Below are 22453 nucleotides of genomic sequence, written 5' to 3' on the forward strand. Positions count from 1 at the left end.
TGAATTCTGCAGCTAATATCATCCTGGAGGGGCATCAGAATGTAGTCCTGCTAAACATTAAACTTTTGACTAGAAAGGTACATTCATGGTAGAATAAGCATTTTCTGTACTCTAAATGTCCCACTGTAGGAGAATATCTTACTTGCTTTACGATGCAGAATTCACCCGAGACTTATTCCTGCCTGATGCTGGAGTGTCTCTTTGCTTGCTTTCTTGGGCGATCAGTCTCTGATTTGACTGGGACTGAGGCATTTCTCAGGACTCTTGGCTTTCAGTGCAAAACTGGGTCAGTCTCAGGCAAACTGCTGACTCACTTTCTGAGAGGAGTCCTGGCTCTGTTATCAGGTCTTTTGCAGCCAGGAGATCAGCATACAAATCAGTGTCTCCACGTCTCCCAACGAGCATCACTTCCATCTGGCTGTGGAGCACAGGCGTGCCCCGCAACTTCCTACTTCCGGTGCTTACCAGAGTCTATTCCAGATAGACTTTCACCTCTTCCAAAGCTTCCATTAAAAGTCCTGGCTGTGACTACTGATATTTAGGAGAGTAGCCTGAGGAATGGTGTGTCTTCCTTATTTTTCAATATCTTCTATATTTATTGCTCAACTACTTTGTACGAGGCATTGGGTTCGGTGATGTTCTACATGAATGTGGATCCTGCTCACCACCAGCGTGGAGTCTGGTAAGACAAGTAACCAAGCAATTACTTACAAAGCTTAATCCTTTCATCAGGCCAGGCCAGGATGAGGCTACAGTGTTGGAAGAAATTCTGTTAGTTTTATACTACTCACCATCACAGATTTGCAATTTAGCTTTATGCTAAGTAGTAATATGAAAAACAACTTTGCCTTTAAAAATTTGTTTTTAAAGGTTATACTCCATTTACAGTTATTACAAAACATTGGCTATATTCCTTGTGTTGCACAGTATACCTTGTAGCCTATTTTATACCCAAAAGTCTGTACCTCCCACACCCCCATATTGCCCTCCCCCCACTCCCCACTGGTAACCACTAGTTTGTTCTCTATATCTGCGAGTCAGCTTCTTTTTTGTTATATTCACCAGTTTGTTGTATTTTTTAGGTTTCACATATAAGTGATATCATACAGTATTTGTCTTTGACTTATCTCTCTTGGCATAATGCCAAGTCCATCTATGTTGCTGCCAGTGGCAAAATTTCATTCTTTTTTATGGCTGAGTAGTATTCCATTGTATATATATAGATGTATACCACATCTTTATTCATTCATCTGTTGATGGACACTCAGGTTGCTTCTATATCTTGGCAATTGTAAATAGTACTGCTATGAACTTTGCGGTGCATGTATCTTTTCGAATTAATGTTTTTGTTTTTTTTCAGCTATATGCCCAGGAGTGGAATTGCTGGGTCACATGGTAGTTCTAGTTTTTTAAGGAACCTCCTTAATGTTTTCCATAGTGGTTGCACCAGTTTACATTCCCACCAACAGTGTATGAGGGTTCCCTTTTCTCCACCTCCTGACTTTGTGCTTTTTTAGAAAAATAAAAAAATGGAAGACTGTCCCTTACACCACTCAATGTTTACAGTACGTACAGAGACCCTCACAATGGCTGGAAAAACATGTCTTTGCCGTTGAACAAGTATGCTCATTTGTAGTTGACAGTGAGAACTAGGAAGTTATGTTTTACATGCGGTTTTCAGTATCTTTTCTTAGCTTTGGTTTAGGTTTTCTGGTAAAATTATACTCTTCTTATTATCCTGTTAAAATATTTGAATCCTTCTACAATGAAGAGGCTTCTAGGATCTCGTTGCATTACTCTTTTCTCATACACTAACTCCCCAAAGCCAGCATTTTTAAAAGGACTATAAAGGATTTTGTTTTTCAGAGGACCATTGTTCCCAAGTTGGCTACAAACCCGGAAAAGGTTCTTGCCCTAAGCTGCTCCAGTGTTCGACAACCAGACCGGCCCCATTACTCCTGACTATGCCAGTGAAGTCTTAGGGGAATGTTTTGGGCTGTGCTGGTTCTTGGTGTATATCACAGTCTTGCTTCAGGATCTGATGTCTTAGAAAAAAATTTGATACTGAAAATCTCTTTTCACCTTTCCATTGCCTCCCAGTTCTCCTTCACTAGCTCAGATAATGTTTAGAACAAAAAATTCGCAAACTTTAATATGTGTTGCTAGGGCAACCAGAAGACAGCAGTAGGACTTAAACCAAAGCCAAGGAATTGAGCACAACTCCTTCGATGAATCTTAGTCTCGGCCAATGACTGATCTAGCAGGGGTGAGGTGAAGTCTTCATAGAACTGGATAGAGGGAGAAGCCTAATTTCAGAAACTCCTCCGAAAAGTGCACGATCTTCTCAGAAGTGGGAAATTTCTTGTGTTTTCCCTCTGTTTCTTGTTTGATGGCATGCCCAGTCTTCTTCCCATCTCAGCCTTGTCTGCAGATTCTTTCAGAACAAAGGTAGCTCCCTAGGTTATTCTTCTCGATGACCAAGAGCTCCTCAAATGGATATTGTGAGGATTAAATGTAAATAAAGCAGTTTTTTCTAAAGTTGTAAAGGATTACACAAATGTTCGTTATTTTTTCCCAGTATTTGGAATTTGGGGGAGAAAAGAAAGAAGAAAGAAGAAGAGGAAGAGAAGAAAGGCGAGGGTGTATGGATTTTTTATGTTGATTACAACAAGGCTTTCCATGAGCAGCAGAATAGTATCTCATTAAAAAAAAACCTGCAACCCCAAAGGCAGGAAAAGGTGAGGTATTTGGCCTCAATTGCTTGATCCTCAATGGGTGGTCCATGCTTCATGCTGCAAATACTGACTTGTCAGTCTTTCTGCTTAGAACAGACTAACCTCATGTTGCTTTAGGAAATTCACTGAAACAAAGGAACAAAATACACAAGATATAGTGTTTTTAAAAAGATTTTTTAATGAAGAAATAATTCCATTCCAAAATATAGACACACAATTAAATAGTTTAATCACTTCAAAATATAACATGTCCCCAGGAGGTTCCAACACACACACATACACACAAAACAATACTTAACAGCAGTACAAAAAACCCATACAATAGTAGTTTTGTTACATACCAATGAATGTTGTGAAATCTTTAGTGTCTCTGAATTGGTTATTTCAAATGGTGTCAAATTACAGTAGTCACAATTAAAAATGTCTTATAGTTAATTAGCTTCAGGATGTGATACTTCTGATTTTTTCCCCCCCTCTTTTTGGTTCAAAGGTAAAAATGCCCTTTCTTCTGAGGACACGGTGGAGTTCTTATTTGTGTCTCCTTGTGTGGAATTGAACCAAGGTGACTGCAGCAACCAAAGGCTGCCAGGATTTACAACGTCTACTTACAGTTAACAGCCAAGAACTAATAAGGGTGGACAAAGATGATCAAAATAAAAGCAGACATCAGTGCTAAATTATGATGCAAAAGTCTGGCTCATGCATATAAGAAAATACATAGTATATCACAACAAAGGCCACACTCTTATGTAGTTCAGTTCACATTACTACTTACAAATGAACCTTCCCTGCCTTATAGTAGATCACTCGAGAATCCATTTTTCACAATCTCCAGCACATCTCCCTCTGACCAACCAAATTTACCCCGACTTCCATCCTGACCAACCACAACTGATTCCTGAATCCCCTACAGTAGATTTCACCCTCCTCCCTCCCTCTATTACATGGCCCCGTGGGGGAGGGTTGGCTGTGTTAGACCAGTGCTCATTAATAGGCCAACATCTCTAATGGAGGTGGATGTGCAATTCATCGTGGAATAAGAAAGAAACAACCCCCGCCAGACGGAATTGGATCTAACGGACAGGACGGGTGGCACCTGCTGGGTTTGCACTTAGAACAGGCCCCAAAAGTAGATTTGGAGAGCCAAGGAAAGAAACCCACCGCAAACCACAAAAACCCAGAATAACACACGCCATTTTGTCTCGGTTACAGGACAGGGGTGCTTGAGTCTGGTCTCAGTGCTGACGTGGAGCTAAGAGAAAGAAAAGGTGGCTGGTTAGTCAGGAATTGGTCATTGGCAGCAGTTTCCAGAGTCCTTGCAATGGCTTTGTACGATGGTTTCGACAACCGTGTGATGGAGTTGGCAATGAATGCTATGACGGGGGAAGGTTATTGGCAGAACAGTTCAAACCTTAGACAAACGTTTTGATGCAGAAACACAAAATGACAACACCTGTCAGCTCGGTCCAGTTGGTGGCCGAATGCCACCTGCAGGGTCAGGGTTCTGAGTTCGAGAACTGCCCGGCTATGATTGAGAGCTGACAGCCACGTAGGTAGCTGGGATGTAGTGGTTTTAAGTACTGAGTATGAGGCACCAGTGGCCACCTGCTCCATCTAGAGAGGCACGGGTTCACAGAGGATGGGCAGTGGAAAAGAGATGAACATTAAGATATACCAACAAAATCCGCAAAAAAATCCATCTGTGCAAAGAAATCTGAGAACTGTGCAGTTGTGTCCCTTTGGTGTCAGCCTGTTCTCAGGGACATTTGTCAGGCTGGTTCTCCGGAGGGAAATATGATTAAGTACATCAGTGGGCAGACTGGGCTCCTCGCTAATGCCAACCAAGAGCTTTACTAGTCCCAAGGCAAGCGATTTTGTTCCACAGGGCAGCCAAGGAGGTGGTTTTTGACCCAGTGCACAGACGTGAACATCTTAGAGCTCTCTGGAGAGGAAGCTGGAAGATGTCAGGATGTCTCTTCTCAGCTGGGCACCCACCAACTACCGACTCTGGGAGGTGGCAGGTTTTTGCCAGCCCTGGAAGCAAAACCGAATAGCTGAAGCTTTGAGGTTGACTCAGAATCTTTCTTGCTTATTCTGAATAAGGCCTTTTCAGAGATTTTATTATACAACTTTATTCTAAAGCAGTGGTTCTCCAACTTCGGCATACATCAGAATCACCTGGAGGGTTTATTCAAACACAGATTACTGGGCCCCAGCCCCAGAATGTCTGATTCCGTAGGCCTGGGTTAGGGCCTAGGAATCTGCATTTCTGATAAATTTCCAGGTGACACTGACGCTGCTGGTCCAGGGACCACACTGTGAGAACCACTGTTCTAAAATGATGCTCTCTTCTTTCTCTTAAGGGAGAAACAGGAATCCCGGGAAGCTGCCAATTTAAGGATAATGTATCTACTATGTTGTAGGATGTTTATTTCATCAAATCTTGACACGAGTAGAAGATGATTTTTTCATTTCCCCTGAATCCCTAAGGGAGGTCTTTAGCGCTCCCCAAAGAGGGCCCTCAGAAAGGACCATCGACAGAGTCATTCATTCTCCCTTCCTTGTCAGTTCTTTTGCACATTAGCTTTTCACAGAGTGCAAAATCCCAACTCCACTTAGAGGAGCCCATTTCCTCTCACGTGACCAGAGGAGGCTGCATGCAGAACACCAGGTAGCCAGCTAAGGTAATACACATTCAGAAAGAAAAGAAGGGCGAACGTTTGCAAGCGCACTTTAAGCCTGTACATTTAAAGCTGAAAGGCGTCCAAACGACCTGATAGGGGAACTTGCGGTTGAGCGGTGCTGTTAGAGACATGCTCCCTAAAGCTAAACCGAGAGGAACCAGCCCGTGGAAGAGCAGAGATAACTTGAGTCCATTGGGGGGATCTTATGGCACCTGTGGTTTATAAACAGCTTTAGTAACGAGTATTTCAAAACAGAGTTCACAGTTTTTTAAGAAGATCTGTGCTGATTTTAAAAACTAGATTCTATATAATTTGAATGTTGCCTTTTTTTTTTTTTTTGGGGAATATGATCTCTATTTGGAAAAAAATATTTACACTAAACTCTATGGCTGATTGGTTAGAGTATCTTGAAAGAAAACAACCCCAAGTTGGAAAGAAGCCCCAAAGACTGGATTCTCCTGGTGTGTTTGGTTCAAGCCTCTGCTCTCAGAGACTTGGAGACAAGTGCAGACCATGCAGGCCGAGGGCCCTTCTTGGCTTTAGGGCTCTGAGTCTGTACCCTCAGTAACCAAATCCTTCGGGCTTAGTGAGTAATTGCAAGTGGTTGTTTTTCTCCAACTGCTGCGGAAAAAAAAAAATGTACAGTGTATATAATCAATTGTTTTGCTAAAATCTCAGAGAATTCAGAAATCAAACTCCTAGCTATAAACAGTATTAATATTGTCGTTGTAAACTGACCAGGTTCAATATCATGTGCAAAGGTTTAAGATGCTTGTTAATACTGCCGCTGTGAGTAACAGCAGGACGGGATTTCAGCCTGTGTTTTCATTTTGAGGGACGAGACATGTTACAGAAGATGTAGCTGATAAGTTAGCTTTGAACAGAAGTCTTTTTTTTTTTTTCCTTCTCAAAACACACATCTATGAACTACACATCTGAGAACGAAAAGTTAGCTGCGCTATAGCCGGCAGAATGCGTCTTTAGGGGCAGGGGTCTGTCGGGAGCTGCTGCGTGCAGTGGGTCCTTTCTTCTGTGAGGTGAGGCTGCCGTCTTCTCCTCTGTAGGGGTGGGTGCAGCTCTGTCCTTCATCACCAGTTCTCATGTTACTTTCATCTGTCTGACTATAGCTTGCCTGGGAATAAGCAATGTGTAATTTTTTTTAAAGATGGTAACTGCTCTCTAAATTAGGGTTATGAAGCTTAGAATCACCCCTTCCCCCCCAACTCACACACACACACACACACACACACACACGTGCGCACACACACACCCTCTACTTTCTTCCTCTGACAATCAGGAATGAATGTCCTGGGACACTGTGGGCTACTGCACCTTCTGAAAGAAGAGAGGACAAGAATCCTCCATGCTGAGTCTCCTGCCTAGTGGGTACCTGAGGCATCTGGAGGGTTAAAGCAACGTAAACAGAAATATTTGTGTTGTCCTTTGGACAAGGAGATGAGAGCACTGACTCACCATCAGAAGGCCATGCTAATTTTTTAAAAAATCCACTTTGATCTTCCAACCCTCCAATTTCTGAAGTTAGGATGTGGCTGGTCAAGGCACGCGGAGTACCATGTGGCCAGAAGGATGGAAAAGGGACCAACCCAAGATCCGAATGGGCCGGAATGGGATTTTGGTGGACTCTAATTTGAGTGCTAACCTTTCTGTGTACTGTTTCTTCTAATGTGGCTAGTTGAAAAGCAATAAGTCAGGTTTCACTCTATCCACTCTTGTTAGTGTGTTGGTAAGTGCCTATTTATCTTCAGAGAGGCCTAAGGCTCTTCTCGAGCAGAGGAAGGGTCTTCCATGTCTCTGCTGTTTCACCTTTGGCCCTTTAGTCATGTAGGGCTCTGCTTGGTGGATGTCTAATTGACTCTGAGCTGCTGAAATCGGCTTTAGGACCCTTGCAGAAGAGATGCATATACTTTGGGATAATTTCTGGTCTTGTAGTGTAGCCAGAAAGTCCAAACAGATAGATTTCAACAGATGAACTGTTCTACAATTTCAGCTGTATTTCTTGGCTACATCAAGAAAAATTACAGTAGGGTAGAACTAGGTGCAAAGATGAAAATCTACTAGTTCCTACAGTGTTCTACCCGGTCTTAAATGAATTTTGTCTGATTTGCTGATTTAGTGACAGGCTGGTTTATATTTAGAGTTCTGTGGGATGCCAGCTAGGTAGGTAAGGATGCAGTAAGCGGCAGAGGCCACAACTGTTTTAACTTTTCACTGCCAAATTGGCAACAGAAGATTTAAAAAGGGCCTAAGAACTTTCAGAGTACTGAAATCTCTGGCGTTTATGGACATGAACCAAATACCACTTTTTATCTGGGTTTATGTCAAGGGCATTTCATTAGGCTTTTAGAAAAGTATATTTTTCCAAGAACTACCTACTGATGTTTAAATAATGTGCAGAACAAAAATGATCAAATTGCGGGAGCTCAGAGAAAGAAAATGCTATGAAAGGAAAAGCCTTGCTCCTTTGGGACTAGATTTGTTATAACTGGACTGAATATTTTCAGAAACAGCTCCTGGGAATTTTTCACTGCAGTCATCATGAATCAGGAGAACATGTGGTGTAGCATTCTCAAATCCAAGGGAGGCAGACTAAAACGCACTCAATAAGATCCTCCCTTTTACACCAAGAGGGCCTCATAGCTCAAAAAATATATTTCATAATAACAATTACACTTTAATTTTTACTTGCTTAATCTTAACCTGAGGACCAAGACAGGAGGTCAGTAGTGCTTGAACTAGAATGTATTCTTTACTAATTGATATGTCATTTAGGAGATATATATCGCTTTTTCAATTTAGCAGCCAGAGTTGAGTTTCCTATCAACCGCACTATTCCATGGGTGGGAAAAGACTGTAGAACTAAAGTGGATACAAGTCCTTGGGACCGTGCATCCAGATGACCGTAAGAGGTGTATTAGCTTTGAAGTGTAATGTGGGACATCTAAATGGCCATTGGCTGGAGCCAGAGAAGCCATCAAGTCTCATGGGACAGTGTAGCCGAAGGTACATCAAATCATTGTACAAAGCTGAGTCCCAGCCGTATTTACACAATTAGAGCGAGCAAGCTAGTTCTGAGTCCCGGGGGCTCCCATACACTCACATAATAATTATAGTCATTCCCAGGGACTGAATAGCTTGTAAAGCACTGAGCATAGTGCTAGGCATGTATGTGTGTACTCAGAATAAAATGATAGTGCGTCTGCCACTATGTTAAGCTCTTTAAAAGCTATATCTCAGTGAGTACAACTCCTCCATGAGGTAGGTATTGTGATATATGTTGTACAGAGGGAACAGAGGCTCAGAGAAGTCTAGTAGTTTATGCTGCTAAGATTTGATGGAACTCATATTTGAAATCAGTCTATTCGAGTCGAGGGCCTAAGCTTCAGACTACTATAGTGAAGCGATCCTGCCAATCAAGTGCTATTCTCTTTACATTAAAAAAATTACTGAGGATTTCCCATGCATTTAGGTAGATCCTTAAAGCTGGGGGACCACATGCCACAGAAATGATATCTGAAATTAATTTATATCTTGCTGAATTCCACAGTGGATTTGAATCGCTGTTCTAAAACCATAAGGCTGTAGAAGCTTTCCCCTCTGTTTTTGCTTCTTTTGTTTTCTTTAATAACACATGCTTTTGCTTTCACTCGTTAAGGTACACACTTTGATCTTTTGGGCCCTGAATACAGCAGGACTAAGGAGCTGACTCATCTCTGCAAGTGCTGAGCAAGCCTGGACTTTTCTCTCTCAAGTGCTAGAGAGGCTGAAAACTTGGATGCAGTTATGGATCAGTGTTAATGGCTTCACAGCTACGAATTTCTCGGGCATCTTTGGTATTACTGAAATTTCTATGCCAATTTTCCTAATTAATAGAGTAAAAAGTCAACTCCCAAGGTTGCCTGCCAAATCTCCACTGGATTATAATGAAATGCTTCATAGACTGGGAAGGAGGATATTTTATCATAGAGAAAACCTAAGAGAGAGTGATTGTGAATATAGGTTACAAGTTATCAGAATCCAGTGTACAGTGGCCACGTTTCCTCCTAAATAAGAGGATACTTACTTGAGAGGAGAGTGATAAAAGGATATTGCATTCAACCTTGCAAGCTGACCTGTGGGTGACAAAGGACACAAACAAGAAAGGTGACATGTCATGTCTGTGATGTAGTCAAGCTTGTGAATTATTTGGTTGGAAGCCATGCAGAAAGATAGAGAGAGACAGAGAAAGAGAGAGAGAGAGTCCAAGGAATGAAAGTAACTTTCTGGCCCATCCAACAACGATACGCTCATAGCGCAGTCAAGGAAAACCACTTCAACCTTCTCCAGGGCATATATCTTGAGTGGGGACACACAGGCCTGTTATCTCTCAGCCCTTTTCTTTGTCTTTCCCTTGAAGTCACTGGGTGGGGAAAGGAAAGGAGAGAGAGAAGGAGCTTAACATCTATCAGAGGTGGCACAAACTCCAATCGGAGCTGATGCTATTAATAGAATTTCCCTTCACTTTGGTCATATCAGGTTAAATTCCTAATTCATTAAAATAAATAAAAATCTAATATCTTATATGAAATGACTCTCTTTCTTTTAAAAAAAATTTAGAATTTCATTGACTGTGGTCACCAAAATCCAGAAACTGATATGGGCACAAAGAGGGAGGTCTAACAGGCACCTCTAACAGCATGAACCAGAATATTGATTATTTCACCACCTCTCTCTCTCCCTCTACGCAGCAGAGCCAAATGAGGTACGAGTAGGAATGCCATCCCTCAGAGTTCCAGCGACACCCTGGAGCTTCATCTAGACTAACTTCCTTCCACCGATAGGCCATAGAAGTCGCAAAGAAAGAGCGTCCTCCACGGTCTGCACTCAAGGCAACTTTGTTTCTATAGCGTTAAAGTACGGCTTTACATATCTGGTCACTGTTTGTTTTGTTTATCTAGGCCTACATTGTAGTTGCTTCTGAAATGTGGCTGTTAAACTGAAAAGGCTAATGGAACATTCCAGAGAGGCAAAGCTTCTGTGTTATATTGTCAAGATGGGGTTGGTGGGCTTCCCTCTTGCTCTATTCTTCTTGGGAAGATATTTCGAAACAATCTATAAACATATGAGAAGGAGAAGATAATTTATTCTCTCTGCTTCTCTTTCCTTCACTAATAGAGAAAGAGAGGGCTACTGCCAACCTAAGACAGTGGAAAAAGCTTGTCTGGCCATCGGACAGAAAGCCTGACATGATAAAATAACCCCCGGGGTCTGGGAGGCAGCAGGTCTCAACCAGCCAAATACCCCTGAACTCCCAGAACCCCAACAAGACACAGGGAAGGGAAACATACAAGAAAAACAAACATGGCAGTAGAACAACCTCCATGGGGAAAATGCACCCCCTTAAGGATGAGTGGCTAATTACACTTATTCCCAATTGCATGTGTCATGTCCAGTGACTTCTCAGATAATATGCTCCAGTACATATGACAATCTGCCCAACCACACCCTGCTGAATGTGGGCCTACAGTTCCCCTAACATTTCTTGGTGAGGTTTGTCACTTTTTCACTTCTTGACATTTGATATAAGGCAGGCAGTGAGGGAAGCTGAGGACAAATGATTCAAGGGAGGAGGTATATTTATGCTTAGTCAATTTCCTTGAGCTTTGTTCCCTGAGTCATCCCACAGTATCCATGGGGGATTCGTTCCAGGACATTCCCACACAGCAGACACCAACATCCACGGATGCTCAAGTCCCTTAGAGTTGAACCTCAGTATCCACAGATTCTGAATCTGTGGATATGGAGGGCCGACTGTATCTCTTCTTAAAAAGCATTTTCCTAATGATTTTGGAGGATCATGGACTGCTAGTTACCATGTTTCCACTAATGTGGAAGGCCTCTTTTACTTTCCAATGCAGAATTCATAGGAATTCATGGTGAGTGACAGCTATACGAAGTATTTAACATTTTTCCTGTCTAGAATTCATGGACTAAGGAGTTCAGTCAGAATATTCCAGAAAGGGAGGGTGGAAGGAAGGAGAAGTCACCGAATTTTGGAGTAATGTAAAAGACCCAGCTACTGAGGGGCTGGGGCAGGAGTGGTAGAGGATGTGGGCCAGCTCTTGGTACCTGGTAGGCTTCATCCTGTAGCTTCTGTTTCAGGTACTCCTCCATCTTCAGCTCATTCTCCAGCTGCCGGACAGAGTCATCTTCATAGTTCTCATCCTCTGGCCGTACATATGGGTCCCCATCTTCTGTAACCCTGGGAATCAACCACAGTGGGAGTTTCGGAGCAAATCTTAAAGGAAAGTATGAGTGGGATTCCTGTGTTAGCTGTAGTTCTGGGCACACATTTATTTAGTCCTTCAATTCACTTCTTTGCTTCAATTCACTTCAATTCTGTCTCTTCTTTGACATAATGAAAAAACTTTAAAAAAGCTTTGGAAGTCTGCAGGAATATATGATCAAGGTGTTCTCGCAGACAATTTTTCTACGGCCATCTGGTGATCACCGTCCTCTATGTTTTCCTAGGGTTAACAGGAATGAGCTGACCTTTAAATGTCTGTCATTCTTAAAAAGGGTAGACTTATCCTTTGAGAGGACATAGTTTTTCCAATTTGGGGGCTTAAAAAAAAAATGGAATCCAAGAACACTTTCTATAAGGGAAGTAAGCCCTCTAGTGAAATAATGATTAGGACATTTGTTCATATTTTAACCCTCTTTGTGTTATACATGTATATAGGCAAGTGCACCCATGTGCTTTATTTCTGTGGTAGAGTCAAGTCTCTCTCATCGATCAGCTGATCGATGTCAGGAAGACTAATACTCTAACCCATAGCTCTTGATCTTCAAAATTTATACTAGCTCTGAACTTCAGAAATCCATTTAAATTGTCCAATTCCACTATGAAATAAATAGATAAGAATGATCTCATTCACTAAATGTGTGACTCTCTCCATCTATTCATCCCAGTATATATAAAGCTCTCCCTGGGACTGAACATAAATTCACAACTAAAATATTCTCAGGCTAAAACACAGTACATGTTTAGATAGTACAGATATTAAAATATCCCCTAAAATGAAAAGAGTGGTCAAGTAGAAGTTTCTGGGTTGGAACTTAAATGCCAATGTTCATGTTTATTTATATCTGTGTCCTCGTTATTTTTAGAGGTTTGGGGTCAGCCTAAATAGGTCTGCGAGGCCTCTATGAACTTTCCCTCCCCAAGCCCCACAGCCGTGTTTGTAGCTGGTCCTGCCACCAGTGTACCAGGGACAGCAGATGGGATGGCCTTAGTTACAGTTCTGGACCTTAGGACTGGATCAAGAAAATTTTAGGTAACCACCATGTAAATGCTTAATTATAAAAAAATCAAATGGATTTGTATTTATCAGACTAAACTGATAATTAATTCACCAGTTTGAATAACAAACAAATCAAATAATTCTAAATTATAGAGGAAAGGACAAGAAAGCAAACTGAAATTAAAAGCAGCAGCTTCCTGCCACGTAAAATTATAACTGTTTTGTTTTGATCTTATGCTCTGCCTTTTCACAGCTGGCTTTCAAACCATGTCTATTTATAATTCCCCATTATTACTGGCCTTTTACTCACTGCTTGGATGGAGAGCCAAAACACCAGAAAGGCCTCTGGTTAGTTTCTTCTCTGGGTCTTTAAAACAGCCAGTTTATTTTTGTAGACTCATCTGCAGTTCTTCTCACATTAAGCACCATCACCCTTCTGTAGTTTTTTTTGAACTGTTCATCAATTCTCTTTTCCAGAATTTGGGTGAGCCCCTGCCCACATTTCTCAGAACTCCGCTTACTTCACTTCCTTCATTTTACCCTTTTCCCTCCCAAGCTGGGCTCTGCAGGTCTGTCCTAGGTTTTTGCCTTTGTTTCTCAGCTTTGGTTTTCTCTGCCTGACTGCTTTGAGCTGATCCAATGTCACAGAAATTCTAGTGGCGACGTGAGTGATTCTGCTGGCTCCTGTCAAGCTACAGAAGCCTAATTGGGTGAAAAATCTTTGCAAAATGTCTTTTGAAGGTCAGGTTTATACATATTCAATAATTCAGGCGAATTGGACTTCTTTATAATGAGACTTTATACATTTAGTTATTTCATTCACAAGTGCGTATATTATGCTGTTTACACCCACTTTGAACAGAGACCTCTCTAGTATCACCAGGTCCTTTAAGAGCAAATCTAGTAAATTCAGAAGATAGGATGATTTACCTCCTGAACTAGTCTATGAGTCCTGGGAGGGTGGGAGAGACTTTTGACACTATTTTGTATCCAATTAGCACAGTGCCTTGGGCAAGCCAGGCTCTCAATAAGTACTGGCTGGTTTTTGTTACTGATACTCTGGAAATTGTTAGGGGGAAAAGTCACAATGACAAATTGAAATGTAGCACCCTTCTACCTCTTCTGGCAGAAAAGGAAACTGAATCATTCCTTTCCAAAATAAAGAAGTAAGCAACCATGTTTTTATTTTCCTATGCTCCCTGCAGAGTGTTCTGTTACTGAGAAAATACCCCCAAGCAGAAGATACTTACACGTCGCCACGCATGGCACTTGGGGTAGCTCCACTGTGAAGGTACCCGGGTTTTCGGGCATGGATTTGCGCTAGAAAAGCCTTTTCAGAGGTTGGTGATGGGACCAGATCTTCAAACTGAGTCCGTGCAAATTCAGAATCCACGTTACTCTCAGTTTCACTCCCCGCCTCTATTAGGTACAATTGAAGAAGTGAAGAATGACCTAGATTTTTTTATGATCGATCGGCAAATAAAGGGCTAGGCTTAACATTAACCAACCTATGCTGATTAAAACACTGACCAGTTATTGTATGTAAGTCAAGTATGTGTTCGTTTTTTCTCAAAATGAGAATTGATACTGACATGAATTACCACAAAATCAGTTAGTATACAGTATTGTCTTTTTATCTCAATAATATTATAAGGACTCTTTGTCTTAATAACTGACTTAATTCTTGAAGCCATCTGTTTTTTCCCTCTATAAAAGTCTTTATTAAAACTGTTGTTACTTTTGCTTAATATTACTTTAATTTAGGAAACACAGACCTAAAATATTACATTCACTTAATATTTCAAAAAATTATGAGTATAAACTAATAGTCCTTGAAACGCCTACAATGAGAATAACATTTTTAGTCATCATTTGCTAGGGCAGTGAGTACATGCCATTAATCAAGATGTATTAACTACTGTCATTTTTATCCTATTTGGTAATCTTAATCTAAAATAATAGCAACAATTTTCATTACTTTAATTCTAATTATAGAGGTTTTAAGAAATTTAAATCCAGATTTTTTTTAACATTAAAGTTTTCTTTCTTATAGTTGTTGTAATCTCAACTATATGACCACAGTCCTTTCAAACAGATATCTTGCTTAGGAGGGCTTTAAGGAATAGACGAGATGTATTAGTAACTGGTAAGATATTTATTTGCATATTCACGCTGTTAAAGTTTTTAAAACTCTGTGTAGTAGTATTAGGATGAAGAGTGCTGCAATTTTATGCTATTTATTTTCTTCACAGATCTTTCTTTAGTGATACTGCAAAGGTAAATTTCAGTTTCGCTTCTTTCAAATAGCCATGCATTCCAAATGAACAAGTCTAGATTAGTAAATAAGACATTTGACCCTATAAAATAACTTTAGCATCATGTCACTTTGGGTCATGATATATTTAACAGTGGCTAACTTGGGATTCTGGATTTACAAGTCAATTTTAATATTTATTCTTTTCTGCATTTTTCAAACTTTGTGCATTGAGCATGTATTCATGATCTTCTCATTAGCCAAGTATAAACGGTACTAAAAAAATCTAATATCTCAACAAAATATCACATAGACCTTTAAAAAATCTTTTTATACTTGACAATGAGCAGCTCTCTAACAGAAGTTATGGGTCCTTCTGCAATGAGCAGACAAATGAGAGGGGACCAGGGACTCACCGGAATTCAACTCTTTCACTAGAGAGGACATCGTGTTAGTGATCGAATCCGCTGCTACTAGTAAGTCATTCCTTAAATTTCTTCTTGAACCTTAAGAAAGAATGATAATGAAAAAAAAAAAATCAAAGCTTTCCTTTTCCCCAAGTTTTTATGCTGTTTATCATTTCCATTGATATCCTAAACCAAGAAAACGTCCAAGACTTCTCCTTTTCAGAAGTGCTTTGGTTCATTTCCTGAAAAAAATACATTGTGCTCAGGCCAGTGGCCTTTGATATAAGAAGACATGGCAGCTGATGGGGATTCATATACTTTACTGTCCAAATTGGGACAATTTTACAAGTGAAAGGGGCGGTATTAATAACAAGACTGGGTGACCTGGCACAGACTGGGATGATCCCAGGTAAGCCAGCATGCGTGGTCATCCTTCTTCAGAATCACCTCACAGATGAAAAGTCTGGTTTTGCCACGAGAGCTGCGCCTCCCCAGCAGCTGCTACTGTTTCAGCCCTTACTTGGTGGCTGAGCACATCAGATTCTGATCTCCATCACCATAGCCTCTGTCTCCCATCAGGGCTCCCTGAGCTCCCCCTATCATTTCAGGTACCTCTTGGGAATGGGAACCCTGTGCACCGTATGTCCCCAGAGTTTGGAAAAGGGGTGAGGATTCTTGCTCCTGCTGCCAAGACATGGGCAGAAGATGTATGCCTGGTACCCTGAACTGGAACTTAGACCATGTTTCTCTATGGTAGAGGAAGATTATTATGAGGTTTCCATCCCACTAAGGGTTAAAAGGGTATCTGTGGGCTGGACTGGGGGTGGGGCAAGGTGGATGTGGAACAGAGGGCCAAATTCATAATATCTTTCGAAAAAAGACTCAAGATTCCAAATACCTGACTTACAGATGAATTTATGCAGGATGAGCTGGGGCTGCTTAGATAGGTCACATTTCATTGTGATTTCTTAGTAAGTAAAACTAAATAAGTAAAATAATAAACACATGTAAATTTAAGAAATCATAGTAGTTAGATAAAACAATAATTATTACAGGAAACTCAAATTGATTTAATATACTGTAAATTTCTTTAAGATTTAGGGAAAGGACAGTTTTCCCTCTAAAAATTAAAAAAAGGAAATTATTTTGCATAACTTAAATTATATTTGTACAACTTTAATCATTTTCTTTTTCAGGAGAAAATGCCCTGTAATGGATCTTCCTTTTTCCCTCAGAACAGAAAGTACATCATGCTCTCCCTTCAGAATGTAAGCTTTTATCCCCTATAAACAGTGGATGAGAGCATCTTTTTCCTCAGTCTCCCTGGATATTACTGATGTTAAACAATTTTTTTGGAATCTGCTAGGCAAAAGGTGATTTTGATTAAAATTTGTATTTCTACAACTATTTGTGAGATTGAACATCTTTTCACATCTTTATTGGCTATTTGTTCTTCTGTCGGTTCCTATCCTTCACCTATTTTTGTTTTGGGAGTGTCTTTTTCTGACTGAGCTGTGTGTGCTTTAATGTATAACTGAAATTATGAAACTTGATTGCTACATATGCTGGAAATGTTTCCTCAAGTCTATTCTTTTGTCTTTTAACTGTTTATGTTTCTTTTTGTCTTAAAACTAGTAGTCGAATATGTCACTCTTTTCCTTAGATCTACATGTGAGGACCTGGGAGGATGTCCACGATATACCTCTAATTCAAGAGAGAAGCAAATTGCAGACCAAAATGCAATGCATGATCGAATTTGTGTGAAAAAAGAAGAGTATATGTCCATAAAAGCACACTTAAACATAGATATTTATATATAAGTGAAATGTTGAGAAGGGCCAAACTGTTAATAGTGTTTACTTCTAGGAATGAGATTGGCAGGCTGAGGGTCGGCAGGAGGATTTCTTTTTTTCTAATTTTCTACAAATTTAAAAAGTGGTGACAAGAAAAAGTTTTATAAAGTGTTAAAATATTTCCAAATGAATAAGATCACTTGCTTTGGGACCCCACTCCCACCCCGACACTCCGCAGTACATAAGCAGAAGAGGCAGCGGTGGGAGAATGATGTTTGTTGCTGTTTGTCATCTCACATCCCTCTTTGCCCTCTTCTATTGACTATGGAGGCCTAGCCTCGAAGCCCCATAACACAGAGGCAATGATTCAACTCTTTAAGGCATCTGGAAAATGACTAAGCATCCTTCTTGATAGCCTCAGTGCTAAAGAGCTGGGATTGTTTACTCTCAATCTTGAGTTTGCTTTAATGTAAAGAGATGAAAGCAGGAAATATCTTTTGGAATTTTTAAATGGATTACATTTATAAAATTTCCTGGAATATTGCTGAAAGGATTTCCCTTCCCTTAATGAGCAAAGGCTCATAAAAAAACAGGGCAGGGCAAGAGAAGCCAAAAGAAGATAAGACGGTGAAGGGAAGAACAGATTAGTGTAGGGAGTCTCTAAAATGTCTTGCAGGCCCGGCTCCGACACAAGCCGTGGAATACCCTAGAACATCCACAGTGAGGCTCTGATAACTCTAGATCCTGCAATCCTTGGCGACTTATTTGCAACAGAAAAGCAGAACACACACACAAAAATTAAGCCACTTACTTTGCGCAAACGCCTCCTGTACGTCTCCCCCTACCCCTGTGAGAGAGTCCTGAGGCGTGTGGGTCGGGGTGGAGCAGGCAGACGCTGACCGGACGGGCATGGGGATGGGCCTGCTGATGGTGTGGCTGGGGGAGGAGCGGGGAGAGCCTGCCCCCTGGGTCTGGAGAGACAATGCAAGTCATTAATTGTTTTCGCAAGAAGATGCCAAATGCCCTTCCCAGTGCCTCAGTCAAATGTTAAAGACAGTGACAATGAAATTTCAAAGTAGGTGGAAATCCTAGGTAATTAAGATGGTAATTCTCAACCTGAGATGCAGGTGCAGATAATTTAGGACCTTACTGTACATGATCTGAAGTTTTGGTTACAAACTGAAAGCTAAGAATATTAGTACTGCATTCATTGTTCTGTAATATAGGAGATGTTTGCCCATGTAATGAAGCTACTGTTAAGCAGTGATAATTACAAGGTGTGTTTATGTTCTCCTTGAAGGAAGCTCTATATAGGATAAAAAGACATTAGGAGAAAGTTTTAAATATAAACTCGGAGACTGTTTGGGATGGATGTGGTTTACATTCTTCCTAAATTTTCAACCCGTCTTGTCCTGGCATCATCTGTAGAGGATAATTTATAGTTCCAATCATGTCATGCCATATTGCGTATGTTAAGTCTCAAATAAAGAATCAAATGAAGTGTAAATTGTTTAATCCCTGTTTTACAGTAAAAGTTGTCTTTGTCGAAATGCTCTGTGATTCAGGGATTCAAATGGGGAAGAGAAAAAAGAAATCTTGGTTTCCAATTTTTGGGTAATGTTTCCTGTAGGAATTGTCCTCTTCGCCTATGAAAAAGGAGTATTCTAGCAGCAAGAACAGTGGGATTTTAAAATGAGTAAAGAAAAAAGGAGAAAACAACCTCAAAGCCATTTATCTCCTCATTCCAGCCATTGGCATGAAATCATTCTGAGGCTGTCACACCTTGAATTTCACAGTCTTGGTTCTACAATGAGGTCTCTTGGAAACATTTTCTGTTTTAATAATTAGTTTACAAAGGAAGTAAGGTCAGCACGAATAAGAAAATGTAAGAAGTGCATATACAACAGATTAGGTGTTCACATAAATTCCACTCCAGTCCATTGGGTCTGGCCAGGGAGAGTGAGAACTCTTCCACAGCAAGGCCCAGAGATTCATCATCACCCCATTCAAACCCCAGACATGCACCACCAGAGCCGTGCTCTGGAATATTCGATTTAGGTCTTTGCTGTGGGTTCAGCTGCTTGCAGTTAAAACACACAACATCAATCCTGTAAAATGCCATGCTGTTAGCTTTCCAGGGCTCAGCATCACAGTCAAATCTATAAATTGAGAAAAATCCCGAATTAAAAATGAAGCAAAACAGAAAATAACTCATGTGAGGCTCGAGGCGCTGAGGGTTCCACTCTCACTCGCAACAGTACCTTGGAGTGGCCTGTCGGGCCCAAGGAAGAGAAGTTTGCCTGCTTGTGATGCCCCTTGCCCCAGCCTGCTCCAGGATGGGTCTGGTTTCCCCCAGTGAACTTGGGCAGCTCAATGTCATTACCACGAAACCTCTGCTTCTGAGGTACCTGGGCATTTCCTTGCTTCCCACGCCAATAAGTGACTTCGTGTTTGAGTCGTGCTTTGCCATGTACACAAGGTTCTCATGTACATCCTCATGGGTTTCTCTCCATGACCCATTGAAGTAGGTCCCATTATGCTAAATGTGCAGTTATGGACCACAATGCTCAGAGAGGTGAAAAGAATTGCCCAGGAGATGGAGCTACAGTGTCCGAGCTGGGGCCTGAGCCCAGGTGGTCTGCCTGCCCTGGGGTGGGGGGACCTGGATGGGCTATGGCTGGTGACGGATCCTTCAAAGGAGACAAGGGTTGGTCAGGTACCCAGAGATCAAGTACCTCTCGCTGGCAACCCGTCCTGCACATCCTTTTCAAGACAGGGTTCTCAGCAGAGCTCTTTGCCCTTTCTCATCTGTTCTTTTTACCAAGGAACCAGGTGCAGCTGGGAGGAGGGACTGGCGATGATGGGAAGTTGGACAGAGGGGTTGAAGGAAGAAGGCTCCTCTTGGCTACACAGGGTGGCTTACCTTCTCAACCCTGGAAGCCAGATCCTCTTCTGCGATAGGAGATTCACAATAATAATAAAACTCCATTTTTGTATGTAATTTACAGTCTCTAAGGCACATTTACATACCGAGTTTTGTTTTACTCTCCCACTAATCAGTGCTAGGAATGATAGTAGCTTATATCTGAATAGCAATTGGCAGTCTAGAAAGCATTTTAATCCCATCTACTTCACTTAATCCTCTCAACAACCATACGAGGTATTATTACTCTCATTTTTTCAGGTTAGCAAGCTAGGATCAGAGGTGATAATTACCCAAGGTCTCTGAGCTAGTGAAGGACAGAGATAAAATGGATCCCCAGACTTTAGGCTACAAGGCCAGGGCTTTCCCAGGGCACCACAGCTGCTCCTCAGGATTGTGGGCACTGTGACCAACCATCACATATTTCCATCTATGTTTCATAACATACTTTCACTAACAACCTGAAGACTCAGAAGGCGTAGGACACAGACCCACTAAGGAGTGGTGATGGAGCAGTGGCCTGGGGCTTTCTGTGCCCAGGGTGGAGGAAGAGCCTTCAGGCTGGTCATCAGTCAGTGCAGAAATACAGGTCCACAGTCTCTTATCTGCAAATGTGAAATCCAATGGGCAACACATGTTGTTTCATAACTAATGTGAGGCTACTTATGTGGTGTCTGCACTGTACTGCATTGCTAAAACCTCAGAGATTCTGAGTTCTGGAGCATCTCTGGACCCAGTGATTTCAGATATGGGGCTGTGGGCCTGCTTTTCAATATTTGATGGCTGTGCTGGGGCTGTAGTGTACGCCAGCCCTGCTCATACCTGTGCCACCAGGCTCTGCAGCATAGGGTGCTTGTGGGGTTCCCCCATCCCCTTTGGGTACCGCACCGGCCCCACCTCTTCTTGCTTAACACCTTGTCTCCAAAGGCAATTTTTCCTACTCCTTTCTGCCTGTTTCCTGTCTTCACAACTCCCATCAGTGGTCTTGTGTTAAGAGAAAAATAATGGACTGTGGTTATATGTTAAGGGAAAAACAATTGACGGAGTCTAAATTACACCAATGTGTGAATGGCTAACAGCCACCATCTCCTAAATGAATCTCCTATTGGTGCAATTTCAAGCAGTCTGATTATATGAAGAATTTAGGTGGAAGATTCTGTGCTGAAGTAAAGATTCAGCTGCGTCTTTCCTACAACTTGTAACTCCCCAGTCATGACCAGTCTTTACCCAGACTTGGGGGTAGAACCCTGGCTCCCTGGGTGATCAGGGCCCCATCTCCCTTTGTCAGGACACTGGCCAGTTTGATGCATAGTAGACTTATTGCTGGGAACACCATCTCTGTTATTCCTTTCTGCTGTTCTTGCAGGACCACTAGGGAACGGCAGTTGCCTCTTGGCTTTGGGGTAGATTAGCGAAGATGTCACAGAGTTTCATTTTCACAGGTGTGGCTCCTATAGAATGGTGGCCTCTGGTCTGGTCATGAAGCATGGTTGTCGGCTAACAACTTTAGAAGAGTTAGAATGAATAATCTCTGTGAACATCCTTTACTGGAAATTATCCAGTGATTAACGGAGCAAAGACTTAAGCGACAATGGTCCATGCAGATCAATATATAGATCTCAAATTCCTGAGAAGAGAGGTGATTTATGGAAGAAGGAAAACATACATCATACTTGGCAAATTTAAAATTGTTCTCTTCTTAGAGAATAAATGAAAAATTCATTTCTACCCTCCATTCTCTGAGTCCACTCAACCTGCCATTGTATCAATTTTTAAAAAGTCTGACAAGATCCATAAATTTTCTGATTTTTTTTCCAGGAAGTATTTGGGTTTCCACTCAGCACCAGAAAGGAGGGATGCTTCAAGGAAAGTGCCAAATGTCTAACTGTGGGACCAGCACTGTCTGGAGAAATGGCAGAGCAGATGACCATGAGACAGGAGGAGGTGGTACTATGGACCCTCCCCCACCCAGGTACCCCGCTCCCCGAAAGTCAGCCTCTCAGGTTTGGGGGAGAATGCAGTGTAGTCAGGCCTGGTTTTACGTAGCAGCCTGTTTAGCTACATTCAACCCTCTTTTCATCCTTTCTTCCAGTACACACTGACTATCATCATAGGGCTTCTTGTGGGGATACAGATGAGGTGACTAATTCTGGTTGGTCAGACAGGAGGCACCATTTGCCTTGGGTCTTATAGCAGAGATTTCCAGGCAGAAAAGAGCAAGTACTTGGGGGGTGGGGAGAGAAGAACATTCCAGGGCTTGGAGTATCAAGGGCAAGGCATGGGGAGTGTGAGGGGTACTGAAGACACGCTGGGAAGGCCAGTAGGGTTGATGCAGCAGGGTCTCTGTGGGGAGTGG

General features: G+C 41.6%; 1 protein-coding gene across 37 annotated transcripts in view; it reads right to left on the reverse strand.

The window, feature by feature from the left end:
• Positions 1–2893: 2893 nt before the first annotated feature.
• The window catches only part of DTNA (dystrobrevin alpha), a 387334-nt gene continuing 367774 nt past the window's right edge, over positions 2894–22453 (reverse strand). For 18 of the 37 annotated variants that reach the window (XM_082416079.1, XM_082416052.1, XM_082416076.1 and 15 more), the window contains 5 exons: positions 17986–18145; positions 15391–15480; positions 13971–14139; positions 11546–11714; positions 3852–6551 (listed from right to left, as the gene is read on the reverse strand). In XM_082416079.1, coding sequence (XP_082272205.1) covers positions 6378–6551; positions 11546–11714; positions 13971–14139; positions 15391–15480; positions 17986–18145 — 762 coding nt within the window. In that variant the 3' untranslated portion in view covers positions 3852–6377. Of the gene's footprint in view, positions 6552–9500; positions 9550–9569; positions 9837–11545; positions 11715–13970; positions 14140–15390; positions 15481–17985; positions 18146–22453 lie in introns of those variants that run through there. The other 19 variants (XM_082416064.1, XM_082416055.1, XM_082416054.1 and 16 more) reach the window with 6 other exon arrangements.

This window comes from Balaenoptera physalus (assembly GCF_965194825.1).
Source record: "Balaenoptera physalus genome assembly, chromosome: 12".
Classification (NCBI taxonomy): domain Eukaryota; kingdom Metazoa; phylum Chordata; class Mammalia; order Artiodactyla; family Balaenopteridae; genus Balaenoptera; species Balaenoptera physalus.